Below are 17,844 nucleotides of genomic sequence, written 5' to 3' on the forward strand. Positions count from 1 at the left end.
CGTCTGATTCGAGATTTACATCACAAAACAAACTACAATGCTGTCAGTCCTCGGTTGACTACCTCCTACTCCAGCAGCTAAAAATGTATATGCATAAAGCAACCACGAAGATGAATTTCGTCTTTTCTGGAAAAAAAAATTGTCAATGTTCGCTTGAATGAGAGAAAAATCATTTTCAACCGCGGCAAGGAAATTCGATACAACAATACCAACTAGTTTTCATTCGGGCATTTTTAAGCGGAAATGCCAACTCAATCGGTCGTTTGTTCCTCGAGGGTGGGAAGTCAAGCCCTTGCTACACCATTAGGTTTAAGCTTTAACATTTAATTTTTATTTGACATTTTACGAGCATTGATGCAATTCAGTTCATTGACTTCAATTTACTTTTTCTCAGTGTCCGATTGACTTGATTTTTCTCAGCGCTATGTTGAGAGAGAACTGCCCTAATTAAACACGCATCAATTTTTAAATCGCTCTGTTTAACCTCTGAGCGCGAATAGACGTATTTTCGGGTCAAAATACGAACAAATCCTCGAGCGCGTTTATAGACCAGGGAAATTTTTTTGTCATAATTTCTTCTATATCGTTTGTCAGTCATTTCCGTGATGAATTCTTGTGACTTGCCTGGCAACGTTAGGTCATCGGTGGAATTGAAAAATAACAAAACCGGAAACTGCAGAATACAACTTGTACCTGCGTGTGGCATTCTCGAAGTTTACCCCGTCTAGACTGTTTAACCAATATTTTTCGCGAATTAGTATGTATACTTCGAACGCTTCTCTATTTTGGTAGCAGTTTCTATTTCCGTGACCTTTGACGACCAGAGGTCTTGTCATCTAAAAGTACTTTAGTTGCATATGTAAGATCATTTCACTATAAATCGAGCTTTTTCAAAGAAAACGAAAAGAGGGAATGCTTATTACTCTTTCAATTTTTTTCTTTACAATGAAAATTTAGCAAATTCGTGAGAAGACACTTGCCAAGCGCCAGCCTTGAACCATGGGCGAAAACGGCGAGTTGTAAAATTATTAACCGCAATCGGCATCGCACGTTATATCAACTGTAAAGTGCCTGAAATGCGGAACGAGTAATCCACTTGAATGAATGAACAAAAGTTCTACCTTGTGGCCGGATGAAGAAATGGACTGTGTCAGATCGATCGCGGGTGCCTTGATCAAATCACGTTTTAAAGCAAGCAAACTTCCCAAATTTTTTGATACGTTCAAAGACAAAATAAACCCCTATTTGAGCGTAACTATTGGTCATTCATTGACAAAAACAGAATTTTGTCAAGACGCCATTTTGGCCTCGGCATATGATGAAAGGTCAGCTTTTTAGCCAATCACGAAACAAAAAAACACACGTGAAGACAAGACATCTGTCAAATGTCAACGTCGATGGCTGGCCGCACGCAAAATGAGATGAAGTATTTGGAAACATAAGAGGTAAAAAACATCATGTCCGTGAGAGAAACACTCCTAAGAATAAATTAAACGAGGAAACTTCGTAGACAAGAACGCATAATTAACCGTCTAAGGACAGAGCAAAAGTTTGTTTCGCCATAAATGTGAAGTAAATTCGATGGTCATCAGTCTATTGTTTACATTTCGACTCGAATAAAAACAAGATCCTCAGTTTCCTTAAACTATCAGGGCGTATTAAAGAGGTCGGATTTTGTTCGTTCAGTAAGAGGTCTAATACACGAGCGAGCTTGCATGCCACGTAATTTAATGCCAATCGCTATGAGGTTTTAAAACTGACTAAATTACAGCAGGAAAAAACCTAAAACTAGCGATCGCTGTTTTTCGAACTTGTCAGTTAACTCGCGAAAAATTACCATAAAACATCGATAAATACTCTGTATTTTCATATTTAGTTTAGTACCGTGCCACAGTATTTATGAGGGTAACTTAAGTTTTACAACAATGTTGAGCGAAAGTAATATTTCAAATCAACATAATGTTGTAAAGCTAGAGACAATCAGTCCGTGTGGAAGAGTTTCGGGGCCACCCGAGATGTGAGAGCGGAATTTGAACCCAAGCCATTGGACCACAATGCCCTGCACTCAGTTGAGTTGCGAGGAACCCATTAGCCGGGTTGCCGCTAAATCTCCTATAAAATGCTGACAGTTCTTCAATATTTCATACAGTGAACTAAACGAATTGCATTTTTTCGACTATCGCTTTTCGTGAGATTTCGGCGAAGATCAAACGTAATCCTAAAGTTATTTGCCGCTCAAGTTTCTGTAAAACAAGAAATATACTTTAGACTGAAATTTGTCCATTTCATTTTCACAGATTTCTGTCGGCAACCTTAAATTTAAAACTGAGCTTAGTAAATGAGTTTCTTGTTGAGCTTCGATGAAATATTTTCTTCTTACAAAACGTGCCGTGAAAGAAATGATTAGTTCAAAGCATAATTTAACGTTCTCTAAAAAGGCAATCCAGAATGATAATGATATGCGACGTGCTTGATGTTGTATCGAGAACATTTACACGGCCTTTGTTTATGTCATGCCAGGCTAGTTTTTTGGAATTATAAATCTAAGATTCTTCTCACCACTTTTGTAGGGTGCATAGAGCCTTGTTAATCACGTTGACTTTTTTTCACACCGTAAAACAAATTTAGATCATGATGTTCTAAACGTGGTTAAATTGCATCTTGGTATTGTATTATGAAGAAAGACATTAAAAAAGACGTTGAAATGAAAAGACCTCGAGTTCACTCGGCTATTCTTTACGACTTCAAACTCTTTCGAAAAAATAACTATTGAAAAAGGAAACAGGAAGTTGAAAAATACTGAAGGACATTGGCCGTCGCACATTTATTAATTGAATGCGGCTAAAGAGTTTGATCTACAGTGAAATTAAAACGAGGAAAGAGTTCTAATTGGTCAGCAGCGACGTTTAATACGAACAGGTGGTTTAAGACTAAGCGATACGTACGTACAGTTACTGCCCTAAAATTTTGTCAAAATAAAACACAGAATATCGGCATGTCTCTTAAAGATTGATTCGTAAAGATTCCAAAATTTAAATGGTATACACTGAAAACCGAAAAACAATTAATGCCACAGAAGGAAAACAGTCTTCTACTAGGAGCGAATGGGCTCCTTCGCATGTCAAAAATATTCTCGCTTTATACATATTCAAGCTAGTTCATTTTTTTGAAGAACTAGCTTTTCATGCTTTTAAGCTTTTTTAGCCGGGAAATCGAACGTAAATTTTGATGTGTTACACGCAGAAGAAAATGCCGCTGAAACTGCAGAAGTCAGTTAAATTTATTTAAATACATTGTCGACTGATAAAACCGACTATTCCTTATATGAACTGTAGCCCGCAATGCATCAACGTCCTTTCACCACTTAAAGTATATTAACTTTACACTCGAATCTTCTGTTTCAGGCGTCGAAGATTCCCAAAGGCCTAAAATCGGTCTCCCGGCGTCACAATCAACCCCGGAGGTCGTATGTCATTTTCTTTCACGAGATTTCTTCTTATTTTTCTGTCAGTTTTCAATCAGGTTAACCATCGAAGACACACTATACTTCGAGGAATGATGAGGCACGGGATTCTACTTTTCTCCTGCGAATTACTGAGATTGTCAATGGTTATTCCTCTTGCTATTGTCCTGCTACTCCAGGGCACTAAGATAATCTCCGATCAATGAGACCCTGAAGAAAGAGTAAAGAAAAAACAGAACACACGCGGTATATTCCTCCATTTTTTTTCTAAAACATCTTTTCTTCGTTTGCCCGATCAGCCTCTCACAGTGACAAGTATATACACTGTTCACAGATATATTCCCATAGATAGGTTGACGTTACACCGGTTGGAAGAAATGTGAATCGGTAACTTAAAACGTTTACAATTCAAAGACCCTAACCGGCGTTTCAAGTCTCCTGTCTAGTGTCTTCATCAAGGGTGAGCAAATGTTATCGCAAGAGTCCTTTTATGTGCTTTCAATTTGCTAAAAATGGAAAGGGTGCACCTATTAATAGTAATAGACCATATGGACTAACTCAGGCCCCCACCACGCGAATCGGGATATTGTTGAATCCGGAACTTATTTCTCTGCGGATTCAGGAACTTCCAGGCAGGACTCTAATACATGAATGAAGGGGGTGGTTTCTAAAGAAACTGTGGTGCTGTGTCGGTGGGGAAATAGTATGCAAAAATGTGGTTTTATCGACGGAGTTGATTCGCTCTGACGAAGGGAATAACGCTCGAAACGTCAGCTTTTAGAATCGCTGTACGATGGTCAATTTACATTTAATATCAACTCCGTTGATAAAACCAAATTTTTGTATTGACAATACAGTATGCGCTATCAGGTGTGCGAGTTTATGGCGATAAGAGAAGCGATAGCCTTTCGTTTAGCGGCCTTGTTAAATATTACGTAAGTAATGTTGCTTTGTCCTCTCTCCGTTGTCATTTAAATGATACGGAAATACCTGGATGAAACAACTGAGAAAAAGTGGCGAATTCAAAAATATCCGGCCGGATACGTGTGGACGAGGCTTCATTGTTGTATCCATTTCAAACCCTTTGCGAATAAAACGTTTTCATCCAGGTATTTCCGTATCATTTAAATGACAACGGAGAGAGGACAAAGCAACATTACTTACGTAAGGTATAAAGCCGCCCAGAAAGTAACTAAGAAGCGTATTAAGCTAGGAGGCTAATACAATAAACAAAGAATCTTAATCCCGGGAGATTTGAATTGGTTACAACATTGAAATAACCATTTTACAGTTGGACCATAAAACCGGCCAGGTCAACAATAATTTCCATTCCTCAAACTGACATTGGACATTTCGTAACAATTACACGACGCAATATCCCATATTAATATTGTGTTATTTTCCTAATATTGACAAGCTTACCGCTCTGGTGTACCGCTCTAAAAACAGGGGCACCCAACGTCAATTTTCGGAAAATATCTGTTCGGAAGACGATTTGAGATCTAGAGTTTTCGGAACATTTGTTGTAAAATTTCTTGCTTGCCTGCCTGTCCTAGGATTTTCGAACATCTAAAAAATGGCGTAATTGCCCATTTTTAACGGATTGTTGCCCCTAAAAGGTCACCTAGAATTTTCGGGAGCCTTTTTTCTGGCTGAAATTTTCGAAAAGATAAGTTTTGATCCCTATAATTTTCGCTAGACTTTCAGCTAGGAAATCCGAACAGATGAAAAATTTCTAGGGGATAAAGATATGCCTATATCTACCGTTTAAAAACCAAAATACGTTTAACAATGCTATGTTTAAGTGGTTTTGAACTATATTCTCGTTGGGTGCCCCTGTAAAAAGAATGAAAACAGGCAGAATTACAGCTTTAGTTCAACAAGAAATAGCGTTTCTAAGCTATGCCGCGCTGATCTACAGTATTTTGGTCTAAAAACCCCGTTGAAGACGGTTAACTTTCAATTGTTTTGCTGGGTACTATTATACATACATACATACATACATACATACATACTTAATTGACCTCTCCCCATAGGGGCTTTTCAGGGCCAATGAATCAACGAAACAACAGAACACAACAACTACAACTGTTAAGAATCCCAACTGGCCGGAGGCAAACCAGTTGGCTATTTACAAGTGCAGCTGGGAAGTTGAACCAGGGACTACCAGGATCAAATTCAACGAGTGGTCAGAGCGGGTCTTGAACCCGGGATCTCCGGATCTCAAGGCAAGCGCCCTAACCACTGGGCCACACTGCCTATTATGTCAATACTCTAAAAAATTCGATTTTCCAGGAGTTGTCTCGTTAGGCTAGTGGATATTGGAATATGCAAGGAAAACCCATCGATTCGAATTCAACTCTTTGTCTCGCCTGATCTGCTTGTTCTCTGCACATTGAAATGTTTGTTTCTTTGAAGTAGATCTGAAGTCTGAAGTAGATTGTACGTCGTGTAAGTTGAATAAAAAGGAAATGTCACTTTGAGGGATGGCAATGAGTGTTGACAGAAACCCGTAAGGGTTGAAACGTGTAACGGCCCCTTGTGTGCTGGGAAACAAGCTTCTGAATATTCAATTTGCAAAGTACCATATTTGGAAAAACAAGAGCAAGGGGTTTCCAAATATGGTACTTTGCACTGAAACATTCAACCAATCAGTTCGCACTGAATATTCGGAAGCTGTGAACGCGCGTTACACGTTTCAACTCTTATGGGTTTCTGGTCTGTATCAATACAAGTTCACCAGCAGCCTCGCAGCCATTCCAGGGTAATTGGCCGATTTGGTCTATTAGCATACTTTTTTTAATAAGATGCAGATGGATATAGCATAGAAAGTTACCATGAAATAACTCTGGATCAATCCTGACGAAGCCACGACAAGAGCGACGAAGCGTTAGTTCAGTTGAATTGAAACTAAATCAGTCAAATTACTATGTGAAGGGTTTTTGAAAGTTTTGTGATAAAGCGGACATATTTCTGAAAGCACTGGACGTGACATTTTTTGGCATACCCCCAGGAAATTTTTCAATAAAGCACTCAAAAACGCTGTTTTCAGTGTTTCTGGAACCCAAGAATCAGTTTCCTAGCCAAGGCTGGAGTTCACTCAAATTCTCTTTAAAAAGTAAGTAAAAAAATATGTAATAATAATAAAATAAAACAAACCCCTCAAATATTAGTATGAAAGTACCGGACATGGAATGGGAAACGCCCTGAGACAAGACAAGACAAGACAACTTTATTACATTTTTGCACATAATACAGTAATAACAGACCTGGAACCGTAGGTAACGAAAGCTCATGATCGGGCCAGGAAAAATAAAAATAAATGAAATCTGCTAGCCTTTGTTTAAAGGAAAAAGAAACATATTATATGAACTTGAGTAAAAGTTAACTTTTGATATGATGGATTCTAAATCTTTATAAGAATCTTCGTTTTCCAATATATTTAACAAAATCATTTTAATCTTCTTTTTAAAAGTAGCTTTAGGGAGTGCCCTTAACTTAGTTAATAATAATAATAATAATAATATTTATACAGGGGGCGTTCTCACATTAAGTTGGTATCTCATTCCACAGTTTTGCACTATTTCTTGAAAAGAACTTCCTCTTAATTTCAGTATTAGATTTCTGGATATAGAAATTCTTAGAGGCCGAGGCTCGTGTATTGTAAGAACGTCCGGCCTCTCAGTGGCCTAATACGAAAATCCTGACTATGTGTGGTCGTCACTGACCTGGGCGCGGTTGTTCAAAAGCCGATTAACGCTAATCCCAGATTAAAAATTGACCAAGGACTTCATTTCTTTACTCCCAAATGCGGTTCAAAGCTGATATTCGACAAGACTTTACTTTAGGATAAGTCAATCTTGAAAAACCAAAATAAGCAAAAGAAACTTTCACCAAAAAAGTTGAAAACATGAAAGACAGGTTTACGCTAATCCAGGATTAAGTTAGTCGGCTTTCGAACAACCGGGCCCTGGTTGCAATGTGAACCATAACTTGCAAAATTATATTTACCTTTTACAGTTATGTGGCAGCTCTCGTAACCTGCTATTGTTTGGTATCTGTCTAACCATGTCTAAAGTCCTTTTTTTTTCTGAATCTTTAATTCACAGATATATTGATTTATGGTAGCAACGGGTTAAATGTTTCGAATTAAACTGAAATCGTAATCTTTAGTTTTCTTGAGAGCCTTAGTTTTAGAAAAATGAAAATTTTCGTCTTTTGGCTGTAATCGAAGTTTCAGCAAGGATTTCCAAGAATTGTCTGAAAACCACTCACAATTGAGATTAAAAAAACCGAAAAATTTATGTCATTTCCTTACATTTTCCAAAATGAATAGCCACATTTTTTTGTAAAATCTCGAAAGAAGGTTTAAGCAGGCACATTACTTAGTGAATATTAAGTGAACCTGTGATCTTCGCAGTAATGAACGCAATTTTTGCAATTGCGTAAAGAAGCCTGAAAAATTCAGAATTTCAACGGGGTTTGAACCCGTGACCTCGCGATACCGGTGCAATCCACGATGAAATGATACATGAAATGCATCATATGATATATGAACTGCGAAGATCACAACTTAACTTGATTTCATATCCGCAGTTCATATATGGATCCATTTTATATATCATTTCGTCGTTAGTGAATATAAAAAAAAAGCCTTTGGGTATTAAGACCCGGGTAAACTGCTCAACATTTGTTTCAACATCCGTTCGATTTTGTTGAACAGCGATTTTGAAACTGTTTGCCCCCCTTTCAACCGTGTCAGGCGCGTAGGAGGGGGGGTTCGAGGGGTTCGAACGAACCCCCTTTGGTGGCCAATAATGGAGGACTGAAAACACAAACTGTTGGTTTTCAGCTTTTAGCAAATAGTGGAGGAATGGAAAACAAACTTTGAGCGTTGCAGCTTTTAAATTACCCTGCAAGAAAACGCTAAAGGTATCGGGAAAGTATTAAATTGTTAGGAGAATGGGTACAAGTGAAATTCGTTTAGTGTAAAAAGCCGGTATGTACGCATGAAGGTATCAAGTTAACAAAACGTCGGAAATGTTTGATCAAAAATAAGACACAAACAGCAGTGATGAACATATTGAACTTTTTCATTTTGATAATGACTTGACGTTTCGTATGTGCTCTACATACAACGTCAAGTCATTATCAAAATGAAAAAGTTCAATATGTTTATCACTGTCGGAAATGTTGTTGTTATGACTAAAAATACCTGTCATGATTTTACACCCCATCGAGTTTGAAACATTGACTAGCACAATGCTGAACACAGCATTTCCGGGCCTCTAGATTTCAAAATTTTCTGGGGGGGCATGCCCCCAGACCCCCCTAGAGGCTCCCGCCTCCGGCGCTCGTATTTAAAAGCCCCCCTTAATAAATATTCCTCTCAATACGAACACCCCTCCAAAAACCTCAGCTACGCGCCTGCCGTGTTAAAACATATTGGATCGAAGTTGAATCAAAGTTGAATCAATGTTGCTGAGTGTAACTGCGTTTAAATTTTGCTTCAACAACCATTCAACATTTCGGTCTCTTAATGACGTATCCATGTCCGTATCCATAGTAACAACCGCGGCTGCTGTTTGGGACTGAATACCATCCCTCTCGCGAAGCTTCGTTGAATACTTTGTTGAATCAAATGATGTGTTGAAACCGTTTTTTTCCCACCCCAGCAGTCAACATCATTCAACAAAATCGAACGTTTTTTGAAACCTTTAGTTGTGTCTGCTTCCTTGTTGTGCAGCAAAACCGCAAGTTTTGGTCAATCAGGGTACTGGGTCGAAATGGTCTGAATTTGTGAGCCGACTGTACAAAGTAATCTGCCAAGCGGTTAGTTCACATCCAAGATGGCGGACGGTAAGTAAATAATATATAGATTTGGGGGTTATTTATTCTAATTGGTCTTACTGAAACAACAAATTTACGGGATAAAACAATTTTCATTTTTTTTTTATTTAGCCTTGACGAAAAGCAGTCAATTAAAAAAAACGAACAATCTAAAACGAGTGCTTTCGTTTCTGCTCTTCTGTCATAGGTCGTCCAGGCATCATGCAACCTTATATCCGATCCGAAATTTAAACTCTTCTAAAGATATGCCAAAAATTGCAACACAGCGCAAAAAGCAGCTCTAAACAAATTAAAAACAAACGATCAGCTCTAAGTTTATATCCCTTCGAAGGCTCCAATCCTTGACTTGAATAACTGCGTAGCCAGCTTGTTTATATCCCTCCGATGCTTGACTTGAATAACTCCGTAACCACCAGTGTGGTCCTTACCACGGCTATATATGCCAAACCTGGATTGAAACCGGCGAAAATTGCGGGGGAAAAGTATTTTCTAAACTGTTTTCCATCTGAACACAAAAAGTGTTGACTGTTAAGAGCTTTAGTAGATGTAATATAGCCGTGTAGCCGCGTGAAGCCACAGAAAGCGCGCGAAAAGTGAAGCCTTGTTTATGTTTAGGTGTTCTAATTACAAGTTAACCTGGCTTCAGCCTGCGATCCAATCAAAAACCAGTACCTGGTCAGTAGTCAACTTGTTTTGACAGGTGTCAGTTGACCATAACATGGATGTCCAACATCAAAGATGTATGCTGTAAATAGCCATCATGTTGGGCGTATTGATTATTATTATTCTGATGATTATTATTTGGATATTATTAAATTATTGGGCAACATTGTGCATCTGTGCCCACTAGCAATACTGCTAGCCATAGCTCCGCTGTGATTACGTGAAGCTTAGGAGAAACTTTGGAGTGATTTTGGAATACGCATTACTACTTCACTTACCAGTGCAGTTCTGTAGTGGAGGACAAATAGCAAGGCTGAATAGTGCCACCGTAGCCCCAAATTCTCTGTTGTATTGTTTGCATTCAGCAATAACTGGAAATACCTTCCATCGTTGTTAGGTTAAGCATAGTCCTTTAAAGAACAAGTCGTAATGAAATAGGAAAGATATCTGTTTATATGTAAAACATTCCTTTTGGTTATTCAAACAAAGAAAGCAATAATTTGTTTGAGCATCCAAGAAGGTTCTTGTTAAGCTATTGCAGCAGTTATCAGTCACACACACCCCTCAATAACATTTTTATATTTCGAAATTAAAATTTAGGTGGACGTCAATCAAATGTTTCCATGACAATAGTCATGTTCTCTTGGTGGCAATTGAATTCGTCATGGGAACACTTGATTGATGTCCACCTAAATTTTACTTTCAGAATATAAAAAAAATGTCATTAAGGGGCACGTGTGACTGATAACCGCTGTAATAACAAAATGTGACATTAACAATATACTCTAGTTAAAGTGATGTTATTCTTATTTAGTATACATGAAAACAGTGGAATGCATTAAAGGCATGCTCTGATTGGCTACCCCTTTGCTGTTTACCTCCAAGAAACTTGCACGGGATTTGTGCCTGAAATATTGTCACCATTGCAGGAATAAATGATTTAAAATCATCTTTTTGTGCTATCTCACTGTTTTGGTATATACTAAAACAACTAGTCAACTCAGTGTCAGTGGCAAGTAGTGAATATTTAAATATACACCACTAGCCACCTCCACTTTGGCGTATAGTTGTGAATTAACGACATGGAAGGTATTCTAGCCTCCTCTGCAGGCAACTTGCTTCTTTGTCTTGTTTTGTTTTTTGACTGAGAAAAAATGGACTCCAAATAAAAAATGAAGGAGTTAGCAGAGGAGGCTAAGGGTATTCAATGCTTAGGTTAAGTTCATAACAGAATAATTATTCTATGTTTTGTTCCTATCATTAGGCAAGTTAGAACAAAGTTTAGAAGATGTACTCAAGTGTATCAAACACGTCATTCTGGTTCTATCAGGCAAAGGCGGCGTTGGAAAGAGCACTGTTACCACACAGATTGCATGGGCTCTGTATGACAAAGGAAAAAAGGTTTGCTTATATCCACTGATTTATCACTGATGAGTGATATAGTTGGTTTGTATATTACATCATTACTGCTCAGAGAGAAACAATAGATATTAATGTTAGCTCATTTGTTCATCATCCAGCATGGTGAAACTAAATTGGTTTCACCATTTTTATGTACCTTGAGAGGTTTGCCGCAAACACCTATAGGGAGCATTTAATTACCATTTTACCACCACAAAGTCTGACATACGCAGAAATAGACAGCAGGCTCTCCAATCAAGGCAATGGAAAGCCAAATACCAATCTAACCATACATACCATCAGAACAAAACAATGGAACATTTTGTTTTGGGAGCCAGTGAGTCTCTGGCTGGCACATTATCATTAATTTATGTGACAACATCAGCGAGTACTTTATCAAAGACATGTAAAAAATAAGAATCAAATGACACTTTCTCAATGGAGAAAACTCAAGATTGGCTCTACAAAATGCCTAAAATCTAATATCTATTCAGTAGCTGTGATGTGCTTTCAAAATTATATAATAGTGGTAAAAAATCACATTCCCTTGTTTTGTTGTAGGTAGGAATATTAGATGTAGATCTATGTGGACCTAGTATTCCAAGAATGATGAATGTAGAAGGGAATGATGTACACCAGTGTTCTGCAGGGTAAGTATAAAAGATTCACTGCTCACTTGCAGTCCAACTTGTCTTAACAGACACTCTCTTAAGTCAACAGCTGTTATCTAAACTTCCATGTACACTCCGTGTTGTCACATTCCTATAAGTGACCAGTGGTGTCTGCTTACAAGAGCTTTGAATGGAACAGTTTTTTTTTGCAATCACAGAGCAAGAAAAAAAAAATAGTGGCATAAAAGTATTGATTGGTGCCTTACACATTAAGGACCACCATGATGCAATGTGTTGGTGTGTAACTATCAACTCCCTTTTTTCCATCATTACCATCTCTCTATCAAGCAAATAGGCCATTTCCGAGTTCATGAATGCCTTCTCTTCAAAGCGAGTCCAAGTGCGAAGTTGTTGTGATGGTAATTAGTTCTACTTTACATATGAATGAAAACTAATTTTCATAAGAAAAACCTCACACTTAGACTCGCCTTGAAGAGGAGGCAGACATGAAGTCGGAAATGGCCTATGAAAAGAGTAAGGCATAGCCAAGATCATGACTAAAGAATTCATTCCAATAAGTATCCCTTGACTCCAGGGGTTCCCCATTGACGAGTAAAATCCTCTGGCTGGTCCAGACCGGTTTGGGTGTCAAAGGTTAATTAAGCAATGCATCGAAATTATTACCAGTAAATTGCAGCTACATCTTTTTTCCCTTTTGTTTCAGCTGGGTTCCTGTTTACACAGACAAAGACCAAAGATTAGCTATCATGTCAATAGGTTTCTTATTGAATAGCAGAGATGATGCAGTTGTGTGGAGAGGACCAAAGAAAAATGGTTACTACATGTTGTGCTCTCTTATTTGGTTGCCCTAAATATTAACAACCTCTAAATCCACTAAAATTCTATGTTCCCTTTAACTTACTACGAAAAATTTTGATAAGAAAGTGGGAGAAATACAGAAGTAAAATTCTGCAAGTAGCAATAAATGCTTTCTAAGAAAATCTTTTATAGCATATGCTCGCAAAATAAAAACAACGTTGATGTTACCTTGAAAAGAAATTCTTTCAAAGCAAGTAGGAGCACACAATAGTCTTGGCACATTTACAAGGTTTCAACTTCCCTTGTCCCTTTTCCTACATTCATTTATTTATCCATTCATCTATACATTCTAACTTTCATTCATCATCATTAATTTCTTCCTCTCTCTCTCTCTCCCTCCTTGCCTCTCTCTCTCTCTCGGGTGTGTGTGTTCTTTATTAATGTTCTAAATTCTTTATTCAGCAATGATCAAGCAGTTTTTATCTGATGTGTGTTGGGGAGATCTAGATTACCTAATTATTGACACACCACCAGGTAAATACATGTATCTTTATAAAAGTATTTCAATTTCATAGCTGTAATATTACAATACTGTCTCTGTTCAAGACTTAAGCTATTTTAATTATTGCAGATCTTGGGCCCTTGTTCCTAGGGTCTCTAATTTCTTCCTTTTTCTCATTCCTTTTCACTGGAAAAGAGATAGTGGGTTCTTGTGGACAAGTTTTTTCCATTTCGAGAATGAAAGTGGCATCAGTCTCTTCCAACCTTTCATGCCTTACAGAATTGTGTGTGTTTTGTACTAAAATTCTGCTTCTTTGCACTTATGCCCAGAAGTGCAGGTCATGAGCTGCAAGTCCAATTTTGATATCCACCACAAAGTGTCCCTTTACTGCGATTTTCATAATTCTGCGGAATCTCATCTTCAGCGCCAATAGCCAAACTGCATTTTGGCTTCCACCAATCAAACAAAATCAATTGATGCATGACATAACCTATCAATTAGCATCTTTGTTCCCTCGGTACATTCATACATTCAAACTCAACGCTCATGGAAAACGATGGAATATCCTTTTACTGAAGAACGTCTAAAAAGATATGGTAATGGTATTCAAGCTGTGAACCAAACAAAAACTCTGATTCACTTTCGGGTCAATCTTCACGGTTATGTTCGGAAATTTTATTGATGGAAGCCAAAATGCAATTTGGTGCTTAGTGCTTGAAGGTGAGATTCCGCAGAAATGAAAATCGCAGTAAGTCTTGAAGCATTTTCTACCTATTTCGAGCAGTGAGGTGAGTGTGAGGTTGACATTATTTTTTGCTGAGTGCAAATTCAGTTATTTTACTTGAGGACTGGCGTTTATTGGAAAATTATTGTTGTTGTCTGTACTCCCAGAAGGCAGGAATTTTTTACGGGTCACAGGTCAGGTTTACAGGTCATAGTTTTAACATCACTTAAAAAACCCTATCCCTTTCCTATGTTTTACCTTAGGCCTAAATAATAGCTTTTAGGCCTAAGGTTAACATTAACAAAGGGTTAGGGTTGTTTTATCATTGTAACAACAATGATCTGTAAACCTGACCTGTGACCTGTGACCTGTAAAAATACCTGCCAATTCCCAGAGGCCAATGACGTGGAAGTTGAGGAGAAAAGCTTGGGGACACTACGTGACCCTTATCAAAATAGCCGTGTATCTATTTACCGGTGTATGCATTTCTGGACATATCCCCTTCTGTGTTAGCATAACCATCCTTCTTGAAAATATGCTAGAACATTTTGAAGAGCTAGCCAGTGACTTCCAATAGACCATGTTACAATTGTGTACTTAGTTACCTGGCCTGTGAATGAACGTGAGGCTGGAGTTGACCTTGCTTTGATAAAAACCCCACTGCTTTTCTTAAGTGAACTCCAATTAATTGGCATCAGAACAACATCGTTAACATAAGAGAAGGAGGGAGGTTTCTATCAAAGCAAGGTCAACTCCAGCCTCACTTTCATTCAAAGGCCAGGTAACTATGCACACAACTGTAAAATGGTCTATTTAAGAAGTTTCATTCTTGTTATTAACCCATTGACTCCAGGGGGTTCCCCGTTGATGAGTAAAATCGTCTGACATTAGACAGTAAAATACTAAGTGTGGCTGGTTTAGGCCGGTTTGGGCATCAAAGAGTTAGGGAATAACATGGACACCTTGATACTGAATTATGTATATGGTGAGATTTTTTATCATTGTTCAATTCAGGAACATCCGATGAGCACATAACAGTGGTCGAAAATCTCAGGAAGTACAATCCTGATGGAGCAGTTCTTGTCACTACCCCGCAGGTGTGCTTTAAGTCTAGAAATGGATCCAATCGGACAAAGCGAAGTTTTAAGCAAAGTAAAGGAGAGAATTTATTAATTGTTTTTGCATGGTAGTATTTGAAGGAGAGTCAGCGTGGTTTACTTGTTATCAAACCGCACCTCCCACCTCTCTGACCTGGGTTCAACCCTGGCGGCAGGTAGTGTGTGGGCTGAGTTTTAGCCGCTGTCAATCTGACTCCCAAGGGTTTTTCTCTGGGTACTCCGGTTTTCCTCCCTTATCAAAATCGACTCTCAGCCAATTACATTCAGCTGCGGGCGGATACCCTCTATAGGGATAACCTCTGGTATCCTTCCCTTTCATTGCATTAAATGAATAAAGTTGTTATTATTATGGCAGATTCTATTTACTTTTGTGCATATACATTATTACATCAACCAGCAGATTTTAAATCTTAGCTAGTTAATTACATCAATTTACATTCCTTTTTCTGCTTAAACAAATTATTATTATTATTGTTATTATTATTATTATTATTGTTGTTGTTATTGTTATTATTATTATTATTATTGTTGTTGTTGTTGTTATTAAAACAAAAGATTAAAAGATTAAACAAGGAAACAATGATTAAGACAAAGTTTTGAAAAACTGATATATCAAGGTAAGAATGGTAATACATGTTTTCTTTTGGTAGGGAGATTAATATTGTATGCAAAAACTATTTGAGTTTAAGTCCACTTTAAAAAGCACACTATTAGATTCCATTGTCATTATGAGTCACTTCCTAGACCTCACAAAACTGTTTTAAGGTTTAACAAGGAGACTTTTCTTTAATGTCTTTGAAATTTCTGACAATGACTACCGGGGTACTTTATATATTGTGAAACTATACAATGTTTCCACACTGAGAGTACCAGTAATGCTTGGAGGGATTTCTAGCACTGGAAATTACCCTTTTGATAGTTAAATTTGAAAATCTGTAATTGTGTTTTTTTTAAATACAGGGTCATTCATTCTCTTCATCTTTTGTCACACATTTTACGACTCATTTTGCAACTTGTGTGTCATGTTGTTGTTTCAGGGTGTTTCTGTGTCTGATGTAAGAAGAGAGATGTCTTTCTGCCAGAAAACTAAAATCCCAGTCCTCGGTGTGGTGGAGAATATGAGTGGATTTGTTTGTCCTCACTGCAGTGTAAGCTTTTCCTTGTTTGTAGTATACATACCAGTACATGTATCAATGTAGCTTAATAATCTTGTAAGTTTACAATAATTAAGTAGTTATTATCATATGGCTTATGTTGCTGGCCAATATAACACATGCTCTGATTGGCTAAGAGCAGCTAAGCACCAGGACATTATTCTCCTGTAATGGCCATTGGCTGATTATGGATTATGCACATTATAATTTTCTTTTTAGAACCATTCTGTTAGCCATATAATAAACAACTTAAAAATGTCAACCATTCGGTCATTACAGCAAAATCTCAAACCTCGCTTAGCTGTATTGACCTCGCTATTGCTCGGTCAATACAGCAAGGCCTCCGTTCGAGAATTCGAAGTAATGATCTCACTCTCTTTTATTAAGTAGTTAGTATTATTAATTTCTCTGGATGCTTTTTAAAATTGAATGAAACAAGGTCAGTTTTAAAAAAGCTGTTTCAATGGGAGGTGATTTAATGTAAAACACAAGCAAACTTGTTGATTTGATTAAGTACTGGCCCTAACTTGCTTTGCTCAGACTGTTACACTTGTAAGAAAATTCCACTTTGTCTAATCTCACTTAACACGGAAACCTGCAAGTGACATGTGAACAGTGGAGTGGAGGAAAGAAAGCTTTAGTTTTCAAGAATATTATTATTCCTTGGGTTTCAACCGTTTAGATCGACATGCATCATTCACCCTATACTTTCATTAACTACGCTTGGGTTGCCTGTGGTTGCAGCCCAGCATCAGGGCGAAATGGTAAATGCATCATAATCATTTAATTACTCAATCGTCTTTATTCAAGTATCAATGTATTTAGCGAGTTTTCGTCAAAAATAAATCGTAAAAAATAAAGTAGGGCCAGTTATAACATATTTTGAATCATTAAGGACGGTGCGTACTATTGTTATTGCGCATACGTTCTGCGCACCTCTAGATACTTGGATTTCCTGTGGGATAGCACTTGTTGAGATTTGCTTTTCCCGCATATTTAGTAAACCGCACAAAAAATACCTTTCAATTAGTAGGCACCGTCCTTGAGTTACTTTTTCAGCGAACTCATAAGTTGCAAATCATACAGGAATTACAATGTCATTTATCAAGATATATCATCTTTCGTTTCCACTTATTTTGGCTTCTCAATGTTTTTGAAGGAATGCACAAACGTGTTTTCAAAAGGAGGAGGAGAGGCTCTGGCAAAAAGTTGTGAAGTTCCATTTTTAGGTAAAGTGTTTACATTTAAACAGCTGCAACCCCTTTTACACAGGCACAAGATTGGCACAGCAAAAATTATCGCGGCACGGTACCAAGCACACCTCCAGAGACGTGCTCGCCACTCCTGCTGCCTTCTGGTTGTTCTGCTTACACGAAAAATGTACCGTGCCATGCCCGAAAAACAATAGGACGGTACCGAGATTTCGGAGTGTCATAACAGATTTTTGTGCAAGTGTAAAGCGGCCCCGTGACCTCCCAGTTCCCACCCCTTTTTGAATTTCCCAGCCGTTGTAACTGTTCCCAGGAATTTTTTTCCGAG

The 17,844-nt window shown here is 37.8% G+C and overlaps 1 protein-coding gene across 1 annotated transcript in view; it reads left to right on the forward strand.

Moving 5' to 3' along the window:
• The first annotated feature begins 9,264 nt into the window (after positions 1 to 9,264).
• The window catches only part of LOC137970854 (cytosolic Fe-S cluster assembly factor NUBP2 homolog), a 14,640-nt gene continuing 6,060 nt past the window's right edge, over positions 9,265 to 17,844 (forward strand). The window contains exons 1-8 of the mRNA XM_068817476.1: positions 9,265 to 9,322; positions 11,241 to 11,377; positions 11,939 to 12,027; positions 12,713 to 12,822; positions 13,270 to 13,341; positions 15,048 to 15,130; positions 16,189 to 16,299; positions 17,465 to 17,534. Of these exons, the coding sequence (XP_068673577.1) occupies positions 9,313 to 9,322; positions 11,241 to 11,377; positions 11,939 to 12,027; positions 12,713 to 12,822; positions 13,270 to 13,341; positions 15,048 to 15,130; positions 16,189 to 16,299; positions 17,465 to 17,534 (682 nt within the window). The 5' untranslated portion in view covers positions 9,265 to 9,312. The remainder of the gene's footprint in view (positions 9,323 to 11,240; positions 11,378 to 11,938; positions 12,028 to 12,712; positions 12,823 to 13,269; positions 13,342 to 15,047; positions 15,131 to 16,188; positions 16,300 to 17,464; positions 17,535 to 17,844) is intronic.

The sequence above is a fragment of the Montipora foliosa genome, chromosome 9 (assembly GCF_036669935.1).
Source record: "Montipora foliosa isolate CH-2021 chromosome 9, ASM3666993v2, whole genome shotgun sequence".
Classification (NCBI taxonomy): Eukaryota; Metazoa; Cnidaria; class Anthozoa; order Scleractinia; family Acroporidae; genus Montipora; species Montipora foliosa.